The 20,935-nt window shown below is 44.7% G+C and overlaps 1 protein-coding gene across 1 annotated transcript in view; it reads left to right on the top strand.

The window, feature by feature from the left end:
• The window catches only part of RDH10 (retinol dehydrogenase 10), a 117,355-nt gene extending 108,701 nt beyond the window's left edge, over nt 1–8,654 (top strand). Inside the window, exon 6 of the mRNA XM_078687142.1 lies at nt 7,472–8,654. Within this exon, the coding sequence (XP_078543268.1) occupies nt 7,472–7,595 (124 nt within the window). The 3' untranslated portion in view covers nt 7,596–8,654. The remainder of the gene's footprint in view (nt 1–7,471) is intronic.
• Nucleotides 8,655–20,935: the final 12,281 nt, after the last annotated feature.

Below are 20,935 nucleotides of genomic sequence, written 5' to 3'. Positions count from 1 at the left end.
CCAAGTGTCGGATGGCCTGCCTCTCAACACAGGGCTGCTCCAAATCAAGGCAGGGGTCTGACTACCAATTGCTGCGGGCTATCTCCAGTTCCTGTTGCAGAACTCCCGGGCGAGGCAACTCTGCACAGGAGGGACACCGCAATCGGGCAACAGTCAGGGCAGTGGCCTCGGTGCAACTGCCACTTTGGCTCTGGTCCCTCACCCTCCTGGTCTTTATTGCGGGGTTGCAACAGCTCCTTCAATGCCACCACAGGGCCAGGGAAGCTCCCCAGCCCACGCACAGTGTCTGAGGGGCCCGGGAGTTGTCCGATGCAGGTGCTGTCAGGCAGGATGGAGATTGATTAAAGTCTGGCGACAGGAGCTGCACTAAAGCTCAAAAGAGCTTGGCCGCCTCAGCCACACCCCCCAGAATATGGAAGAATTTGATCTAAAGTAGATAGCGGTAGTGAAGATATAGATTGTAGTAGGTTTTGGGGGAAAATGTGAGGTTGAGAACCTGGGAAAAGCAGAAGCTCCATTTATTTTAATAGGATTATGATGATGCAGTTAAAGGTATTCAAGACTGGACAGTGGACATTACATGTGGCAAAGTATCCTGAAACTGAGTGAATTTAGAAAAAGGAAATTAAGGCTCATGTGAGTTAACGTGACCCCATAGTCCACAGGGGTTGCAAAAAGAAGACTGTGGAACAGAATTGATAGAGAAGTGATAGATTTAGATAGAGACTAAATTGGAATCACAACTAGAGGATTGAGAACAACTCTGACCCGAGGATTATTAATCCAGGAGACTGAGTATGCATGGTTAAAGAGATAAGAGACAAGCCAAGGCAAGATGGCATAGGAAAGTGCTATGTGATGACAGAGTGTTTATCATACCTTTTTGTTCTTAGGTGCAAACCTCAGACTTGACTTTTTAAATCTTGATCTGCAGCAGTGAAATGCAAGGATTTAATGTATTGGGGGGAGATGGGCACCAGAGAGCCCTACTCAAGATGGCTCTAGTTTGAGAACTCCTACAAACCATGCTAGAAATATGCATGAAAAGCCTGCTAAACAAGCCCCCGAAGTGCCGCATGGACAGAAGGAAGGCGGTGGAAGCCCTGCTGCACTGAAATTGGTCACCTTCAGCCTCCTTCTGCATATCAAGGTTGTGATACACCCCAGAGGAAGTGTGCACCCAGGATTGTGGCCTGGAAGCCTTTGAGCCGGGAAATAGGATGCAGTCTGAGGAGGTGGGTGAGACTTACGTACTGTATTGGCATTGCATTGGGGAGCCTCCGGTGGGCCCCAGGCATGCAGACCATCGCAGCCATGACCCTGTCCCTGCCCAGTAAACCACAATAATGATGCAAATGAGAGCATGTGCTGAATGAAAGGGGTGTGCAGCCTGGAATACCGATTAGCGAGCAAGGGCTCATGAGGCCTGAACGTGTCTGATGCCTGCATTTCTGTTTTAATACTGTGAGATCTTGTGTTGGATGCACTTGTTGAGAAACCTGGGAATGCGATATTAGTATCGCTAACTTCTTGAAACTTGCGCCCCTAGGACTCTCACCCCGCTACTGACTGAGGGATGGTTCGTACCCCACCCTCCCCCTGCAAGACTCCTGATCTGCAGGGTTGTATGGTTCGATTTAATTGCTGGCAACCTCAGAACTGCATCTTGGTCATCATCAACCTGGAAGTGGGGGCAGACTTATCCGCGTTGGGTGTAGCAAGTCATGTGCCCCCTTCGACATGGGCAAGGAGGACAACAGACCGTCATGGCTCCTGTTCAAATCCAAGAAAGTTGGCAGGTTCCATGAGAAGTATGCAGAGGGGACACCAACAGCAAACTGGGGGCAGTGCTGAGCTGCTTAAGTGATCTCTATTGCTCGAGATGCACAATAACCTGATTCCATTGATTGCAAGGTTGATGCCCTCGCTCACCGAATGGATGGATGCGTTGAAGGAACGGCTAGATAAGCACACTGCCTATATTGATATAGCAGAATAACGCGTATCGTACGTGGAGGATGAAACTATTAAATTGGGTAAAGCACAAAAAGCCTACAGCCTAAAACTGCACAATTCTATTTTGGAGGCTGGATCTTGGATCTAATCTCCGCGTACCTGGCCTTCCAGAGACTACTAATGTGAGAAAATGTAGGACTTTATCGAAAATATGCTACCCACCCTCTTTAGACCTGAGAACCTATCCCACATTTAGATGGTCAAAATTGCACGTCGTTCCCTTGCACCGCGACCAATACCTGGCACTCCGCTGCGCCTGGTACTGCCAAGCTGCTGTAGTATCATGACCAGGATAAGTTACTTTAACTAATTAAAGAACAGAGAGATCGAGCTTGTGCTAGCTTCACAATTTCGATTTACCTTGACTTTACGCTAGCGGAGTAGGTTCCTACAGATTAAGAAGAAACTTTGAGAACTGACCTGGATATCCAATACTTCATGATCTATCTTGCACTGCTGGGATCCACATGGGTGTAGAAAGGCCACATTTTCAAGGACCCTCATGTGGTAGCAGAGTCCTTGAATTAGTCGGCACAGAAAAAAGGGAACAAACATAGGACCTCTGAATCTCCCATGCAAGGAACTCTCAGCAATGGGGAATGATATATTGGAATGCTGGGTCTGGCAATTTTCAAGCGAACACGGATATGATACATAGACAGCTACTAGGGTGTTTTGGTGACCTAGAGATACGAAGTTGGCACTGAGCTGACACAACTGAATTGAAGGTGGTAAAACTGTGACCTAGACGCCATTAAACCGATTTAGCTGTAGTGAAGCTCTTTCATGTCTGTACACTGGTGTTGTGGAGTGCACAGTCAAGGTTCAGTATGTGATTATGGAGTGGTCACTAACACAATTCTTGCAAATGGGAGGGGGAAACTTACCCTCCTACATAGAGCACTATGGAGTGACATATGCAAGTTAAAAATTGTGTTACAAATACTGGGATGAAAACTAAGCTCATTATGTGGAATGTGTGAGTGCTAAAACAATCTCCAAAAAACCCTTTTGTATATAAGCATACTCCTCTCGTAATGCAGTAGACATGTTGTGCCTCCAGGATACACATCTTATGAGACCATGAACTAAATGTAGCAAAACAACTGGAACTCGCATAGGTCCTTTGCCTGATACTCTTCATATGCTGGGGAGTGGTGGTGTTCATTCGTTGAAGAGTGACATATACCCACATACAAGAAATTGCAAACCCAAAGGAACAGTATTTGATACTACAGGGGAGACTTCAAATGAAGAACGTAGAACTAATAAACTCATCTGTCCCGAATTACGATGATCCTAACTTCCTTTTTTCAGTCATCACTAGAAGTATGCCGTTGGCTCCTGTGTCCCCCCGCACCCCCACACCCAATCCCCATTTTGAGGGTGAGACCATATGTGATAATGCATCCAACTCTTGATAGCATGAGTAACCTGAGAGATCAACCGCAGAGCAGAGAAGGCACTACACACACACTTATATGGAGGCACGACGTGGTAGATATTTTGAGATTTCGACATAAGGGGGGGCCAAGACTTCACGTAGCACACAACATCCCTTAACTTAGCTTCCATACAAGACTATTGGCTTGGCAGGCAAGATGTAACTAGCTGGATGAGTGACATCAGACATCTTCAACGTGCATACTTTCATCTCTCCCCTGTAACACTAACCATGACACATCGACACAGGTTATGGTGCCTTTACCACACAATGCTTATGGATAGTTTCTTTAATGAGGAGATTAGACCGGGTAAATAGGTTTTTAGCAAGTTTGCTGTTGCATGCACATATGGGGGATAGTGATAGAGCATGACTCACATTAGCGACACTCACTAGACTGCAGAGGGCTGCTTTGGTGGTGGTCTCAATAGTCGTATGATAGGACCAAACACTACCAATCAGAAATAATTGTGGAAGTGTTTACGCAATATAAGCCTGATTTATATCGAATGAGAGCTACCCATAGCACTACAGATATATACCAGTTTTTGCAAAAAACAACGCTGGCATGGGTAGAGAGTACTGAACAGGCAACAATATGCTTTCAGATTACACAACCAGAGGTTCAAAGAACCCATGAGGACTTGAAAAACCATAAAACACCCAGTTGCTTCATAAATGAATTCTTCAAGGAATATATTACGGAGCTTGCAGTTGTATTGCTGATGACCTATGAAGAAGCCCTGGACAAGTGTTGCTTGCTGCTGTCGGTGTGAGAAGAGGTCGTCATCACGCTCCTGAAACTTAGTAAACTTCCTAATTGATGTGGGTCATGCCGACCCCTATCAATTATTAATTTACATAATAAAATTCTCACCAAAATAATCACAGCCAGACTGATGCCCTACTGCATGGTCTAGTGCTGCCGGAGTAATCTATATTTATCGCTGGTAGATCCATTGCTGATTATTTCCGGACACTATTTGCCCCTATGCACCAAACGGATCCAGAAATGAATGATATGGTGGTATTTTTTAGATGCCATCAAGGCTTTGAATTCTGTTAGATGGCATTCCTCTTCACTTTGTTGGAGATAATGGGACTGAATTGTGACCTGGTAACATGGCACCGCATGCGCTATACAACTATGAAAGAAAATACACCCACTCGACCTTTATTTCTTCTAGTATGCCTAACAAGTGCTATTGGTTATGTTCCCTAAATGAAATTGTGCTACATATACAGTGTATTTTTACAAAACCTAGCTTATTCTATTTTCTCGTGTTTGTTAATCTCAAACAACACATATCATTGTCTACCAGTACATTTGAACAATTCCTTCTATGTACTGTGACACAACGATTATATCACAATGAGAAATATATTTTTCTCATTTCTATAAAAATAAAAATACAACAATGCAAAGAGACATCATGCATTTCATCAGAAATCCTGAGTCCCATCATTAGAGAAATAATAGCATATAGCCGATAGTCTGGTCTAATTTTAAACTGGGATAAATCAATTATGATTCCTTTGCATTACTTGGAAAGGCCTAGCGCCGAGATACCTTCGGGAGTGATTTGCTGTGCTTAATAAGGAGATCAAACATAACATTAGACAAAGGCCACTAGTGTAATTCCATTGGAATACCACATACGTTGGAGTGTGGACCTTGGTTGGCTAGATACTGGGGGTGGGGGGGAGAGAGAGGGGAGGTGGCAAAATACTACTTTAATATAGGTATCTTGTTCATGCTCACCCCATAATTTGCCCAATTCAATGTATCTGTTAATATTGACAAATCAAATAGACTGCTAATATCATTGACTGGGCGAAAATGATGGTCTTCCCTTCACTCCTTTATCTATTCCAGAGTCTCCCACTCGCACTAAACCACAGCCTCATTGCGCAGCCCAATTCATTAATGGATTAGCTGGCTTGGACCGGCAGTACTGCTCAAACTGGAAAACTATTGTATGAGCAGGGGGAGTTTGTTGCCCCAAATTCTGAAATGTACTATTTGGTAGCTCAATCGAAGTACGCACACCACTGGTTTCATAACATTAGGCGAGTACCACATTATGAGCTGGAAAGGGGCTTGACAGTGCTGACCCCTTTAAATATGTTTTTGCACTAAAGCACCTACCAGACCCAAAAGAGAAATAAATACTATGGATTGTTCTGTATGGGCATGGCCACATTTGGAAACGCTTGTATGTATTGACGTGGCATATTCCCCATTGATGCTATTATTGAATAACCTACAACTGGAAGTGCCTTGTGAACCTGCAGGTAAATAAAATGCTATATATTAGACAACCCCAAACTCAGAGAGCTTATGTATAGTGCAGGCAAATATATAACAATGCAGGAGTATAAGGAGCCTTTACAGTGCACTGAACCTGTTCTTATACTTTTCACTGACCGGCGTGGTCAGGGAACAGTGCCTGACATATCTAGATGAACCATGGTTTTAAGTCCTGCCCTCCAGACTGATTATCATTATTTATGCCACAGTCATGCAGGACATGCTGAGAACCGAGATCTAAAGCAAGGTGAGAACCAGTTGGACACTGGACATAGGGCAGGCCATAGGAGATGGAATATGGTCCTACTGCTGTACACACATACAGGGAGTATCCTCAAACAGTTGGCACAGGCTCATAACTTTAAATATCTGTATTGAATATACCACACCCCACTGAGCAAGTATAAACAGGCTCTGGTCCACGCTGTTAGAGGTGCACAGCCCTGGGGATGGGATTGCATCACTTCGCGTGGGAATGGCCGGTAGTGAGCTGTGTTTGGGTTGCTCTTTTTTGAGTTGTTTGCAGGCAAGACTGATATCCAATCGGAGACAGAGCCACTATTGGTGCTCTTATGCTATGTTAAGGACATTTCCAGTTAGCATGGGAGGTTTGTGGCGCTGGTGATGGCCAAAAGAAAGGTGTCATTGTGCGGTGGTAGGGGCAGATCACCTAGTGGTGAGAGCTGTGTGACCGACCTGGTGTGGTCATACATGATGCATTGTGCCTATGGATGTATGTCGTTACTAAGCATGCTTTTACAACGCATGCCTTTACCACGCAAGTTTTACAACACAAGTAGTTACAACGACTTGCGTTGGGGGGCGCTGGATAGTGAATAGTTTAATTTACTATTCCAACTCCAGTCCCCGTGGATAGTAGGGAAGGAGTTGGATAGTAAATTAAACTATTCCCTATCCTACAGCGCCCCCCAGTAAAAGTTGCGTGGTAAAGGTACTGCGTGGTAAAAGTTGCGTTTTAAACGCTGTTCCCCATGCCTATACCACGCTAGTCTCTCTAATGTAGTAGATATCTGATGTATTTACTTCTCAAAGTCGACTAGAGCCACACCACTCAATGTTTGATGTTGTAATTGCGTGACCACCTGAATGAGATGATTTGTAATGCTCAGTTAATGACCTGATTTAAAATAAAAATAAAAAAATAATAATAATATATACTTATAGCATAGGGTCACACTTGATCAAAGCTACACACCACGTGGATATTTGGGCACTATTCACCACTTCCTTACTTAATTCTTCCAACCAATCCTACTCCCAATCACAGCCTACAAAACTATAAAATATATTGCTTCCATGTTCCATAAAACAAACTCTAAACGGTCTGAATATTAATCCGGATGTATCTGGTCTGTGCATTATGTTGAAGACGAGGCACCAAGCTTTCTCATGCCGTTCTAATTTTAACTCCATTCTTGTTCATATCTGCTGGGTCCCATACCTTCTCTTCCAAATAGAGTTGGAAACTCAACACTTCAAGCAAACACCTCACCCTGCCTGTGCCCCAATTCTACACCCCTCTTCTGTCAGTATTTGGTTGCTCTGCACCTGTTAGTTCTGTGAAATTTACAGGCACACCTACATGTATCTGGAGTAACACTGTGTTTGCTATCATTATCTGTACAGGTATTTTGCAGTTGACCTCAAGGTACTGACCTCCTTTTCACTTCTCTTTCCAGCATTCTGCCTTTCGAAGCAGTGGTGTGCATGTACCGCTTCCTGGGGGCCGACAAGTGCATGTACCCTTTCATCGCGCAAAGGAAACAGGCTACAAACAACAACGAAGTCAAAAATGGAATTTAACCCAGCTCTCCTCACTTTTATTTTTTTGTTTTCCATAGACTGGTGTTTTTGTAGCTGGATGTGATCAAAAAAAACATTTTCATACCTGAATTATGAAGTGCACTTGAGCATCTGCCAGATGCATGTGTTGGTCTTCACCACTGCGGCATTGTCCTGAATCCTGGATCAGGGCATCGAGCGTATGAGAGCGGTGTAAGGACCGAGTAGTGCTATGAAGGGGGGAGAGTACTGCAACAGGAGCAGATGGGAGATGCAAAGGTACCAGTTAGCTGCTCCCTCCACTCTAGGTGTATAGGCTTCTTTTTGTAGGGTCATACTGTGGTATTCGTCTTCATGTGATCGTCGCAGAAACCTTTCTACATTCAGTAGATGGCTATGTTCCAAAAGATATTTTTGTCCTTTCACTTCCAGTCTTTAAAAAAAATCTTCATTGGACAGGACTTCTATCTGTGACCCTTTTAGCATGATTGAAGGACTAATTATGATGGTGTTCGTGAAGCTGCAGATTGCAAAGGACACATGTCTGAACTGCTGTCATTGTAGAAAACAGAGACTTCGTGTTCCCAGTAATCGATGCTTGCAAGGAATGTGCAAACCTCCATTGAATCAAGTGAAACTGAGGTTTCGGAACGTTTCCTTTCACTCAATATGCAGGAGCGACATTTTATGTCTTGTCAATCACCCCTCAGCCACACGACTCTATTTTTTTTTGTACAAATATATCTTTTTGTCTCTATGTTCAGAAACCGATTATCCATTAGAAGACACTTATCTCCTTTGATACCGTGAAAAATGTAATGGTGTAAACATTCTTTTAAAATATATTCAAAGTTGTAGAACAGTAAATAACATTTTTACAGTATTTTGTTTTTGTAAAGACAACTATTTTGTGCCTTGAATTTGGTAACTTTATATTTAGAAAACAATGTAAAAGTAAATTTTCTACCTCCTACCTTAATGTATACCATCCCCTTGTACATTAATATAAACTATTATGTGATTACCTTTTCGAATATGTTTCATTAAATACTGGCCAATGTCTGGATTTATTATATTGAACTTTGTTTAGTAGCTGAATTGAAAAACGTATGTTTGCATTAAAACAGGTTTGTTTATTTCTAACAGAAAAGAACTACTACTTGCTAAGAGTACACTGAGGATGGTGTGTTTAGTCAACAGATGACCATCAAATAGTCTTAGATTGTCCTGACAGTGCCACTAATATTTTGTTCCACAATACACTAAGACCAAGCCATTCCTATTCTAAAGACCAGGATCAGGAATTGAATGTAGTGGAACTCATGAAGAGTTCTAGTGCAAAGGAAAAGACTGCGGTATGAGAGCATAACGCTCAAAAAGCAACTCAGCCGAGTCTCCTCAATACGAGTAAACAGTTGCAGTAGTGATCTGTAAAAGTCGAGCATCAAGGTAAAGCAAGGCAAAGGATGAGCATCAGGAGCCACAGCCGTCAAAGGAATGAGTCGGGGTTGTTTGAGGATCAGTGCTCAGAGTGAGGACCATTGAGAGCATTGAAACTAACTGGGAACACGCACTAGTATAAAATGGCAAAATAGTATGTTGCAATTGGTGTAGCAGGCTCCTCCTCATATTCAATCCAGTGATAGTATTAGTCTGAGAACAGGCTTAGCTCTTCCTTTCCCACAAAATAGTGTGCAGCTTGAAAAGTTTTTAGAACATTTTTAAAAACTTTTTATTGGCATTTTGAATCAGCATAGGCATTATTGGCAAATCGGAGTACATTTTCCACACCACCAAGCACCCCCCACCCCCCCACCCTCCATTCACCTCAACAGTATCCCGATCAGCTTGCAAAGTTTTATCACAAAATTTGTTATAGACCTCTCACATTTTTGTCTTCTTTATTCTTAATTCTCCGTTCTCATTGACATCAAACACGGTTACCCTTCCACTTTTAAATGTTTAATTGCTTACACAATTAACTACACTAAAGAAGAGAAACATCAACTTGTAACATACTGTGTAAGAATACATTTCATTAATATGAATGAGAAATACTGTTTTAAACTGTACAATATTCTATTCAAGCTTGATTTGAAACATGGTGAGAAAATAGCAAGTTTAGCCATTACAAATAATATGTTGCTTAGTAAAGTAATACATGTGTTAAACCGGAACATCATGCAGTTATGATGAACATTTCTAAGCATGTAACATGAAGGTTAAGTTTTAAAATTGTAATGTGCACATTTCAGCAATGTGGAGTTCACTTTTAGTTAAAAGAGAACTTGTATTTAAGCATTTTCTTGCAGCTTATACTCATAACTATAGCTGCTTAGTGCAGCTTGCATTCAAGCACTTGTATAGGTTCACAACTACCTATCAGAAAATACCAAATCCAGTGCAAAGTTTTCCCACAAATTGCAGATGCCTGTAAACTCTCTACTAGCATGGAGTAATCAATGTTGCTGAAGGCTGCTGAAATATCCAATAATCTCAGCAACCGAACACATTGCCCTCAATCTCAAGACTAAGACATCTAAGATGGTGTTAATCGCAACACTGCTGTTGTACTTCCAAATCACATCACTATCTTGAGAGGTTAATGCATTCTCTTACAGTTGTTACAACACTTGTGTGACCTCCAGTTCAAAATAAGACCAAGTGCAACAATGTTGTACTGACTTGTTTGTTCTGTTGAATGAATAAACAGTATCATTGTCCTGCAGACGTCTGGTTAATTTACACTTCATTTCCCTATGGATAGCCTCAGTTTCTTTCTCAAAATACTGTGCAATTATATCTAAGTGTTTATGCGCAGAAGAATGTTATCATTTGCATGATCAAAGTTTCAAAAATGATTGCCTGTATTCTGTTTTTGAGGGTAAGTGGAAGCTTAAGTTCTATGATTAAATGTAATGTAATTTCTCCCTTTATTGGATTGACATGGGGCCAAATTCAGCCACTGCAGGAAAGGGAGATTCTAGCCATACCATCTTAGTTTCTGAGTTGATGGTAGGATTATGCAATTGGCCAAGGCATCCCCGGATCCAAGATGGAGGTGGAGTGGTGTGGCTCACTGGTTAGAGGCGGCAGACCCGAGAGCAGAGAACGGCCTGGGACCAGGGTTCGATTCCCGACGCGGCAGGGTCTTGGACCAAGATCAGCGGACTTGATAATTCTCGCCTCGGTGCCTACTCTAACCAGGGATCACACTCGGCAACTCTGGGCATTAAGCTTGCGTCATCTCCACAACGGCCCCTCACAAACGCCGGGGATGCCTGGTTCCACCTTGGAGACTCCCAGGAGGGACTATCTCACAGGGAAAGCCAGGACGGGTTCCCCAGCGGTCTATAGCGCTACGAGGCCTGCGGTGCGGGTAGCAGTGCGCTTTACAAGACACACACAACAAGATGAAACCGAGGGACATGTATCAGATCAAACCTGATCACCTCCTTGTACCCCCCGCTTTAAATCCACTAGAGTACTGGCCGCACACTGTGTGACAATCTGTTGATGTGAAATGCACTGTGGTTCTTGTTTAAAGAGAATTGGGTTGTAAACTATTGGGTTGTCTCATTATCCAGTAGGGCTGGGTAGCCGCAACATGACACCCTCAAAGAGGACAGGCTGGCTGCAGGTCTACAAGTTGAATAAAGAAATGTTATGTCAAAAGCACAGTCAACTTTTGGGAATCACACATGCATTACTTTTATGATGCTAAAGAAACGGGAAGCTGGGAAAGCGCCATCTTGGTTTTTTTTTTTGGTTTTTTTTTTAACCCAGTCCTGTCTGGGGAGAGGGAATAATGTAGGGTCAGGTGAAATGTTTGTTATGCCCGCATAATTTTGTGTAATTGCTGGCATTTTGCTTTACGCTGGTTACGCAAAATGCACACAATTATGCCATTACATTAAGGTGCATCTTTTTGGGGGAAATCCTACTATGTGAGCCCCCCATCAAATGGAAGCAGTGGTTTGATGGGTTTCAGACTTACCTGCGTGGGATTCGAGCCATGAGGTTTAGAGCCGAGCGCAGGAAATAACTTCTTTTACACTCATTAGGATATGAAGGAAGGGCTATTTTAAAACATCTTCTTCCTCTAGTCATTGATAAAGAGAACGTACTTGATGAATACCAAGACACAATTAGGAGGCTCCAAATAAGATTTGATGTTCAGCCTAGCCTTGTTGTGCCCCGTCACAAATTATTTTTATGCACACAGAGGAACATGTCGACAACTACATCACTGCTCTGAGGAGGATTGTGGCAGAGTGCCAGTTTAAAAATGTTGCTGACCAACCTGTGTGTGATCAGTTTATCTGTCACTGTACAGATAAATCCATCAAACAGAAACTTCTTTCTATGGGGTATCCTACTCTGGAGGAGACCATCAGGGTAGCAAAAAGTATTGAGACTTCACAGTTGTCGGCAAAGGAACTGGATAACAAAAGCAAAGAAGCTGGCTCTGCAGTTAAAGTAAAAGATAATAAAGACAAGGGAAACAAATCAACAGACAGACCTCGGAACGATTTTGGGGAAAGGCAGAATGCATTCTTCTCACAAAGCAATATCTGTTTCAGATGTGGCTACAGATCTCACATGAAAGGTGGAAAGTGTCTGGCTAAGTTTGTGACTTGCAGATTTTGCAATAGAACAGGTCACTTTGCTAAAGTCTGTCAGGCTGGTAAAAGCAAGACACTTTCGCAACCCTTTTCAGTAAAATGTATTGTCGATGGAGGCATGCTTGGTGATGATGATAAGGTATCTGTCAATAATGATCTCAGCGACATGGTCTTGGTTAGACAGGATGATGGGGGTCATTGTGGGTAATCCAGAAATGTGTATAGATCCTTATGTAGAGATCTTAGTCGGAGATTGAGTGCTGAAGCTACTTGTTGACTCTGGTGCTTGCATCTCTATGAACATGCTAGAGCTCTATGATGCGACTTGGCAAAATGGACCAATTACACCCCCCTGATCGTAAAGCTGTCTCATACGAGGGACGAGAGATTGATCTGTCAGGATACATTGAGGAGATTATGGAGTTCAAGGGTAGAAGGATTGTTGGGAAGTTTTATGTAGCACACAAAGGATTGAACATCTTGGGTTGGTCTCACCAAGGTCTGTTTGGAATGGTACTCAGACCTGGGATCACAGAACAGCTCTTTGCCGTAAGTTACAATCCGGATCTTGAAGGTTTGGTTAACAAATTTCCCCATGTGTTCTCTGGAGAACTAGGAAAGGTCAGGGATTTCCAACACAAGATTATCGTGAAAGATGGCGCAAGACCGTCAAGCACAAGCGGAGTAATGTCCCTTTTAGTGTCAGGCAGGATCTTGGTAAAGAACTTGATTCTTTGTGTGCTTGGGGCATTATCAAACCAGTTGAGTCTTCCCTATGGTTATCACCATTGGTCGTTGCGCGCAAGCAGAACGGTGAGCTTAGGGTGTGTGTTGACCTCCGCTGCTTGAACAAAGAGACCTGGGTGGACTCCCATCCTCTTCCCAATATTCATGAACTGCTAGCAGGGTTGAAAGATGCGAAGATATTCACAAAATTAGATCTAGCGTCTGCCTACCATCAGATAGTTATCCCCCTGAATCAAGACACCACACTGCTTTTGTCACCTTCCAGTATGTACGCATGCCGTTCAGGCTTGCGTCTGCTGCATTAGTCTTTCAGCGACTCATGTCCAATATGCTGAAGGGATATCTGTTTTCCAGGACAATGTCCTTGTTTTTGCTCCCGACAGATCTACCCATGACACCATTTTAAAGGAAGTTCTATCTAGGTTCCAGATTAATGGTGTGGTGTTGCATAGGGACAAATGTGTTTTCATGACCAAGGAGGTTCTATACTTAGGTCATTGAAAATGGGATTCTCCCCAAGTCTAGTCTGGTTGATTCGATTGCCAAATCTAAAGCACCCTCTGACAAAGCTAGCCTCAAGTCCTTCCTTGGTCTTTGTGAATTTTATTCATGGTTCGTACAGGATTTTGCAAGCAAGTTGAGGCCTTTGTCACTTATGCTGAGGAAGGGTGTGGCGTGGAGTGGAGTGTTTTCGAGTGGGTGAAGCAACAACTTGTCTCGTCTAAAGTGTTAAAACATTCTGACCCTTCTTTTACCTGCACCCTCACAGTTGATGCCAGCAATGTTGGTGTGGGGGCTGTTCTCTCCCAGAAGAAAGGGGGGATGTCAGGACCATTGGGTTTGCTTCCAGGGTGTTGTCCTCCTCCGAAAGGAGGTACTCTGTTATCGAAAAGGAGCTACTAAAGTGCTGGTGGGCTGTGATGAAGATCTGAAACTACATTTGGGGGAGGAAGTTTTGCCTCCAGACTGATCACAGACCTTTGGTCTTCATTTTCAATGGGAAGAATGTCTGGAGTTTTACTCCTAGGATTGCACGGTTGTCCTCAAAACTCCTGCAATTTGATTTTAGTGCTGAATACATTCCTGGTAGCAAGAATGTGTGACAGACTTTCTCTCTCGCTCCTCTGACACTGTGGAAGAGGAGTTGGACATGGGTGAGGAAGATAAAGAAGAGTTTATTGTGGCTGTGGTGGATCTTCCACAGTTGTATGTGGTTTCAGAGTGTGAGTGGTGTCAGGCTCTTGGTGGTGATGTTTCTCTAGCCCAGGTTATGAAATATGTTGCGAAGGGATGGCCAAAGGAGAAGAACTTGAATTTTGAATTCAAGACCTTTCTACAAGTAGCAGATGAACTGAGTATCGAAGATGGGTTGTTACTTAGAGGTGACAAGCTTATTCCCCCTCTTGCTTTGAGAGCTGCCTTAGTCAACCATGCGCATTAGGGACATTTAGGTGCCACCATGACCAAAAAAAGGGTGCAGCTTTCTTTCTGGTGGCCTTCCATGGACAAAGAGTTGGATGACATTGTTGAATCATGCGTAGTTTGTTCCAGCTGTGACAAAACTGCTAAATTGCATACTCCTCCTCTTTCCCCTATTGAATTGTCATCTGCACCTTGGGTGAAGCTAGGTCTTGATATTGTGGGTCCTTTTCATGCACTTGATCCTTCTAAGTTTGCTTTAGTTCTTATGAACTACTACTCTAAGTGGCCGGAGGTCAGGTTCGTGAGGGAAGTGACTTCCAGAACTGTTGTCGAATTCCTCAATGAGGTGTTCATGAAGGAGGGCTTTACTGAATTCCTAGTAACAGACCATGGTGCCCAGTTTGTCGCTAGTGAGGTTGAAGAGTTTTTACACACCTGGGGCGTAAAGCATCTCAAGAGTTCACTCTATCACCCACAGACCAATGGTTTAGTTGAGCGTATGAACAGGGTGCTCGGGGAGTGCATACAGTGGGCTCTTGCCAACAAATGTATTTTTGCCAATTCTGTGAGAAGCATGCTCTGGTTTTATCGTACCGCACCATATTCAACCACTGGTGTTTCACCTTTTGATTTATTACTTGGTCGGAGAGCTGCCACTGCCTTTTTTCCTAGTTGGATGAGCAAATGGGTCAAAGGTAGTCCGTGGTCGGATGACAGCTAAAACTTAGACTTCAGACTATTCAGTTACGGAGTTCACGTTTGAAAAAAGGAAGCAAGATTTGAGGCCTCCATGAAATGCAACTCATTCACGATGCATTATACTGAAATATGAATCTCGCATTGAATAGCAAATAAAATTAATCTCACAAATAAATGAGTTAATAGAACATTCAATCAAGTCATAATTGTTTAATGTAAGTATAGGGTGCTCATAATTTTTTTTCTAAATGTCGCTATTACACATATATAGGAAAAGCACATATAAATCTTCTTTGCATGTGTTATTAAGGCACAAGTATTCAGAAAGGTACATTTGATGAAAGATTCACAAAAATAGCTTTAATTAAAACCTGTGTACCACCTACTGTTCTTTTGTCATTTTCAATGTAAACGCTACGCTATGCATGAAACAGTAATGTTGCATGTAGAATTTCTCTGTTCTCACTAATATCACATTATAAAACCATAAGATCAATGTTGTTATAAGCGTTAATTCACATCTATTAGTGTAAACACAAAATATAACATGAGCTTATTCTCGCATTCTGTATGCTTTTACGAGGCAGTATCTAAATCATAGTTACATTTTGTTGCTTTTCAGAAACGTGAAACGAATGCACGTTTTGGCATCATTTTTATATGCAGTATTTTCACGATCATTTTTATTGTTTGTCGTAAATTTAAGAGAAATCTCTGTTCTATCAGGGCCAACTCACAATTTATTTATACGGGAAGTACTACAAGAGTACTCTTTTATATTCCTACATTCCATTGTGAATCGCACCTTGATTAATCCAACTCCCTCTTAGTAAGTGTGCAAAGAGAAGATAGTAATTTCTATTTGTATTTACTGTATATGAATATTCCATAAGTAGTCTTAGTTTATATGTTTTAGGGCTAATTCTTAAAGACATGTAAGGTTACATAAACGAGTACCACAGAGGTACTTACTTTACTAGCTCAAAAATGCCGTTGTGAATAGGCAAGGGGGTGGTGATGAACAGAGTGTCTGAATTAAGCAGACCACTCTTACCCAGTCCAAAGATCAGGGCTTGATCCATCACCGTTTTTTTAGCTCACTGCACCATCCCAGCTCAGAACTTGGCTATATGCAAATTAGTCTGTTCCTGTGTCCCAGTGCATGATGGGAACAGGGCAAACCAAACTACCAAGCCAATTCTTGTACTGGGAAGGAAACAAGCTTCCGGGGACCGGTTTCTGCCATTTCAGGCGTCGTCGGCCCGGCTTGCTTGAATCCTGATGGTGCAATGAGCAAGTGACTCACATCTGAGTATACCCTTCCACGCTTATGGTGGACAAAAAGATTCAGAAAAGGGGGTGGTGATGAACAGAGTGCCTGAATTAAGCAGACCACTCTTACCCATTTCAAAGATCAGGGCTTGATCCATCACCGTTTTTTAGCTCACTGCACCATCCCAGCTCAGAACTTGGCTATATGCAAATTAGTCTGTTCCTGTGTCCCAGTGCATGATGGGAACAGGGCAAACCAAACTACCAAGCCAATTATTGTACTGGGAAGGAAACAAGCTTCCGGGGACCGGTTTCTGCCATTTCAGGCGTCGTCGGCCCGGCTTGCTTGAATCCTGATGGTGCAATGAGCAAGTGACTCACATCTGAGTATACCCTTCCACGCTTATGGTGGACAAAAAGATTCAGAAAAGGGGGTGGTGATGAACCCCCTTTTCTGAACCCCCTTTTCTGAATCGTTTTTGGCCACTATAGGTGTGGCAGGGTATACTCAGACATGAGTCCCTTGCTCACTGCTCCATCAGGATTCAAGCAAGCCGGGCCGACGAGGCTGAAATGCCAGAAACCGGTCCCCGGTAGCTTCTATCCTTTCTGGTGAAGAATTGGCTTGGTAGTTTGGTCTGCCCTGTTCCCATGATGCACTGGGCCAGGGACAGACTAATTTGCATATAGCCAGGTTCTGAGCTGGGATGGGGCAGTGAGCTAAATAACGGTGATGGATCAAGCCCTGATCTTTGGACTGGGTAAGAGTGGTCTGCTTAATTCAGACACTCTGTTCATCACCACCCCCTTTTCTGAATCGTTGTGAATAGGCTGCATAATGTTATCCTCCTGTGTCAGTTTCCTCCCTGCCCGGCTGCCCTTTCAAGCTAGGTGAATGGCCCCCCTGAGATAAATTTGTCTTGTGAAGGAGTAAGGTCCAAGGTCACGTGATGGCACAGGCACGTTTTCCCTTTTTAGGTTTTGCCTGGCGAAAAGATGCGCTCTGCGCATCTTTTTCGCGCAGGCGAAATCCTGATGAGATCTGTAGTGTGGCTTTGGGTCGGCCCTCGTCATTCATTGGCTGGCTCCATAAATGGAGCCTAGCCATTGGACGAGGGGCCTGTCCGTCAATGCCGGACCAGATTCGGGGGCGTTCCCGACATTCTTTGGCTTTTGCCGACGTCACGCGACGCCGGGAACGCCCCCGATTCTGTTCCGGCATTGCCGGCACCTCCCTTGCTCCCCCTCCCGCTTGTTTCCTGGTGCCCGCCTTCGTGCTCCGGCCGGCCGTCGTCAGCGTCTCTCCTCCCCCTTTCCCGCCCCCTCCCGCTTGTTTTGGTGCCCGTCTTCTGCTCCGGCCGGCCGTCGTCAGCTCTCTCCTCCCCCTTTCCCGCCCCCTCCCGCTTCTCTCTGATGCCCGCCTTCCGGTGAGACACTGTGATGAATGCCACTGAAAGCCCTGGATGGACTGGGCTGGGTCCGGGTCAGTCTGCTCGGTAGTGGGCTGACTAGTGACTGTCAATGACCTCCTGCATCGCGAAGTGCTGTTCGAAACTCGGAAGCCACCGCCTCTTAACACTAGTGAGTACGAGGAAAGCACGGGCGGCCATGCGTTGCTTTGTTAATATGCTTGTTTATTCTGAAAGCATGACCAGTGTACCGCACAGATGAGCCGCACAGGGTATAATGTGTCTATGATTGCTGAACGTGACTGACAGATCGGCGTGGGCTGCAAAATGTTGTTGAACCTACCTTACGATTATGCCTCCACGTTGAACCTTCTTGGCATCTGTGAACCTAAAATCTCAAATTCGTCCCTTTCTAAGTGTTGGAAAATAACTGCACACATTAGCAGCACATTACCAGCACTCAGTGTATCGACCTCAGAAGATTGAACAGCCGTGTCGGCCCAGTCCGGATATGAAATAACGACCTGTGCAAACAAAAAATGTTAGCAGCGACTATTTTGGTTACTTGAGTCTTCCAGACAGCTCAGTTATTTCGTGGAGAGCACAGACGGGGCTGCTCTGCCACATTCAATAAACAGAAGCGCCACTGGCAATTGATGATCACTGTGACACTCCCCCATATTGAGCGCTGAAAAGTCCAGGTCAAGAAAAGATGCCTTAGTACTTGATTAACTGTGTAGTCAGAAACCTTCGAATAGCACGGCTATTTGCAAATGAAGGGTTGGCCTCTAAATGATGGATTTATGACTAGCTGAGGACTGCCGGTCAATCAAAATCGACTGACTCAAAAAACATAGTGCTTACCGACTTATCAAGGACACTGTGTAACGACTGTTATGTTCAGCCGTGGAGCTTCAGAGTGCAGAGTGGAGCTTCAGAGTGCAGAGTGGAGCTTCAGAGTGGAGCTTCAGAGTGGAGCTTCAGAGTGCAGAGTGGAGCTTCAGAGTGCAGAGTGGAGCTTCAGAGTGCAGAGTGGAGCTTCAGAGTGCAGAGTGGAGCTTCAGAGTGCAGAGTGGAGCTGCAGATTCAGAGTGGAGCTGCAGATTCAGAGTGGAGCTGCAGATTCAGAGTGGAGCTGCAGATTCAGAGTGGAGCTGCAGATTCAGAGTGGAGCTTCAGAGTGCAGAGTGGAGCTTCAGAGTGGAGCTTCAGAGTGCAGAGTGGAGCTTCAGAGTGGAGCTTCAGAGTGGAGCTTCAGAGTGGAGCTTCAGAGTGGAGCTGCAGATTCAGAGTGGAGCTGCAGATTCAGAGTGGAGCTGCAGATTCAGAGTGGAGCTGCAGATTCAGAGTGGAGCTGCAGATTCAGAGTGGAGCTGCAGATTCAGAGTGGAGCTGCAGATTCAGAGTGGAGCTGCAGATTCAGAGTGGAGCTGCAGATTCAGAGTGGAGCTGCAGATTCAGAGTGGAGCTGCAGATTCAGAGTGGAGCTTCAGAGTGCAGAGTGGAGCTTCAGAGTGCAGAGTGGAGCTTCAGAGTGCAGAGTGGAGCTTCAGAGTGCAGATTCAGAGTGGAGCTTCAGAGTGCAGAGTGGAGCTTCAGAGTGCAGAGTGGAGCTTCAGAGTGCAGAGTGGAGCTTCAGAGTGCAGAGTGGAGCTGCAGAGTGGAGCTTCAGAGTGCAGAGTGGAGCTTCAGAGTGCAGATTCAGAGTGGAGCTTCAGAGTGCAGAGTGGAGCTTCAGAGTGCAGAGTGGAGCTTCAGAGTGCAGAGTGGAGCTTCAGAGTGCAGAGTGGAGCTTCAGAGTGCAGAGTGGAGCTTCAGAGTGGAGCTTCAGAGTGGAGCTTCAGAGTGGAGCTTCAGAGTGGAGCTTCAGAGTGGAGCTTCAGAGTGGAGCTTCAGAGTGGAGCTTCAGAGTGGAGCTTCAGAGTGCAGATTCAGAGTGGAGCTTCAGAGTGGAGCTTCAGAGTGCAGATTCAGAGTGGAGCTTCAGAGTGGAGCTTCAGAGTGGAGCTTCAGAGTGGAGCTTCAGAGTGGAGCTTCAGAGTGGAGCTTCAGAGTGCAGATTCAGAGTGGAGCTTCAGAGTGGAGATTCAGAGTGGAGCTTCAGAGTGCAGAGTGGAGCTGCAGATTCAGAGTGGAGCTGCAGAGTGCAGATTCAGAGTGCAGAGTGGAGCTTCAGAGTGCAGATTCAGAGTGCAGAGTGGAGCTTCAGAGTGCAGATTCAGAGTGGAGCATCAGAGTGCAGATTCAGAGTGGAGCATCAGAGTGGAGCATCAGAGTGCAGATTCAGAGTGGAGCTTCAGAGTGCAGATTCAGAGTGGAGCTTCAGAGTGCAGAGTGGAGCTTCAGAGTGCAGATTCAGAGTGCAGATTCAGAGTGCAGAGTGGAGCTTCAGAGTGCAGATTCAGAGTGGAGCTTCAGAGTGCAGAGTGGAGCTTCAGAGTGCAGATTCAGAGTGGAGCTTCAGAGTGCAGAGTGGAGCTTCAGAGTGCAGATTCAGAGTGGAGCTTCAGAGTGCAGATTCAGAGTGGAGCTTCAGAGTGCAGATTCAGAGTGGAGCTTCAGAGTGCAGATTCAGAGTGGAGCTTCAGAGTGCAGATTCAGAGTGGAGCTTCAGAGTGGAGCTTCAGAGTGGAGCTTCAGAGTGGAGCTTCAGAGTGCAGAGTGGAGCTGCAGATTCAGAGTGGAGCTGCAGAGTGCAGATTCAGAGTGCAGAGTGGAGCTTCAGAGTGCAGATTCAGAGTGGAGCATCAGAGTGCAGATTCAGAGTGCAGATTCAGAGTGCAGAGTGGAGCTTCAGAGTGCAGATTCAGAGTGGAGCTTCAGAGTGCAGAGTGGAGCTTCAGAGTGCAGATTCAGAGTGGAGCTTCAGAGTGCAGAGTGGAGCTTCAGAGTGCAGATTCAGAGTGGAGCTTCAGAGTGCAGAGTGGAGCTTCAGAGTGGAGCTTCAGAGTGCAGATTCAGAGTGCAGAGTGGAGCTTCAGAGTGGAGCTTCAGAGTGGAGCTTCAGAGTGGAGCTTCAGAGTGGAGCTTCAGAGTGCAGATTCAGAGTGGAGCTTCAGAGTGCAGAGTGGAGCTTCAGAGTGCAGAGTGGAGCTTCAGAGTGCAGAGTGGAGCTTCAGAGTGCAGAGTGGAGCTTCAGAGTGCAGAGTGGAGCTTCAGAGTGCAGAGTGGAGCTTCAGAGTGCAGA

This window comes from Lissotriton helveticus, chromosome 4_1 (assembly GCF_964261635.1).
Source record: "Lissotriton helveticus chromosome 4_1, aLisHel1.1, whole genome shotgun sequence".
NCBI classification, from domain to species: domain Eukaryota; kingdom Metazoa; phylum Chordata; class Amphibia; order Caudata; family Salamandridae; genus Lissotriton; species Lissotriton helveticus.
This window is presented reverse-complemented; position numbering and strand designations above follow the sequence as displayed.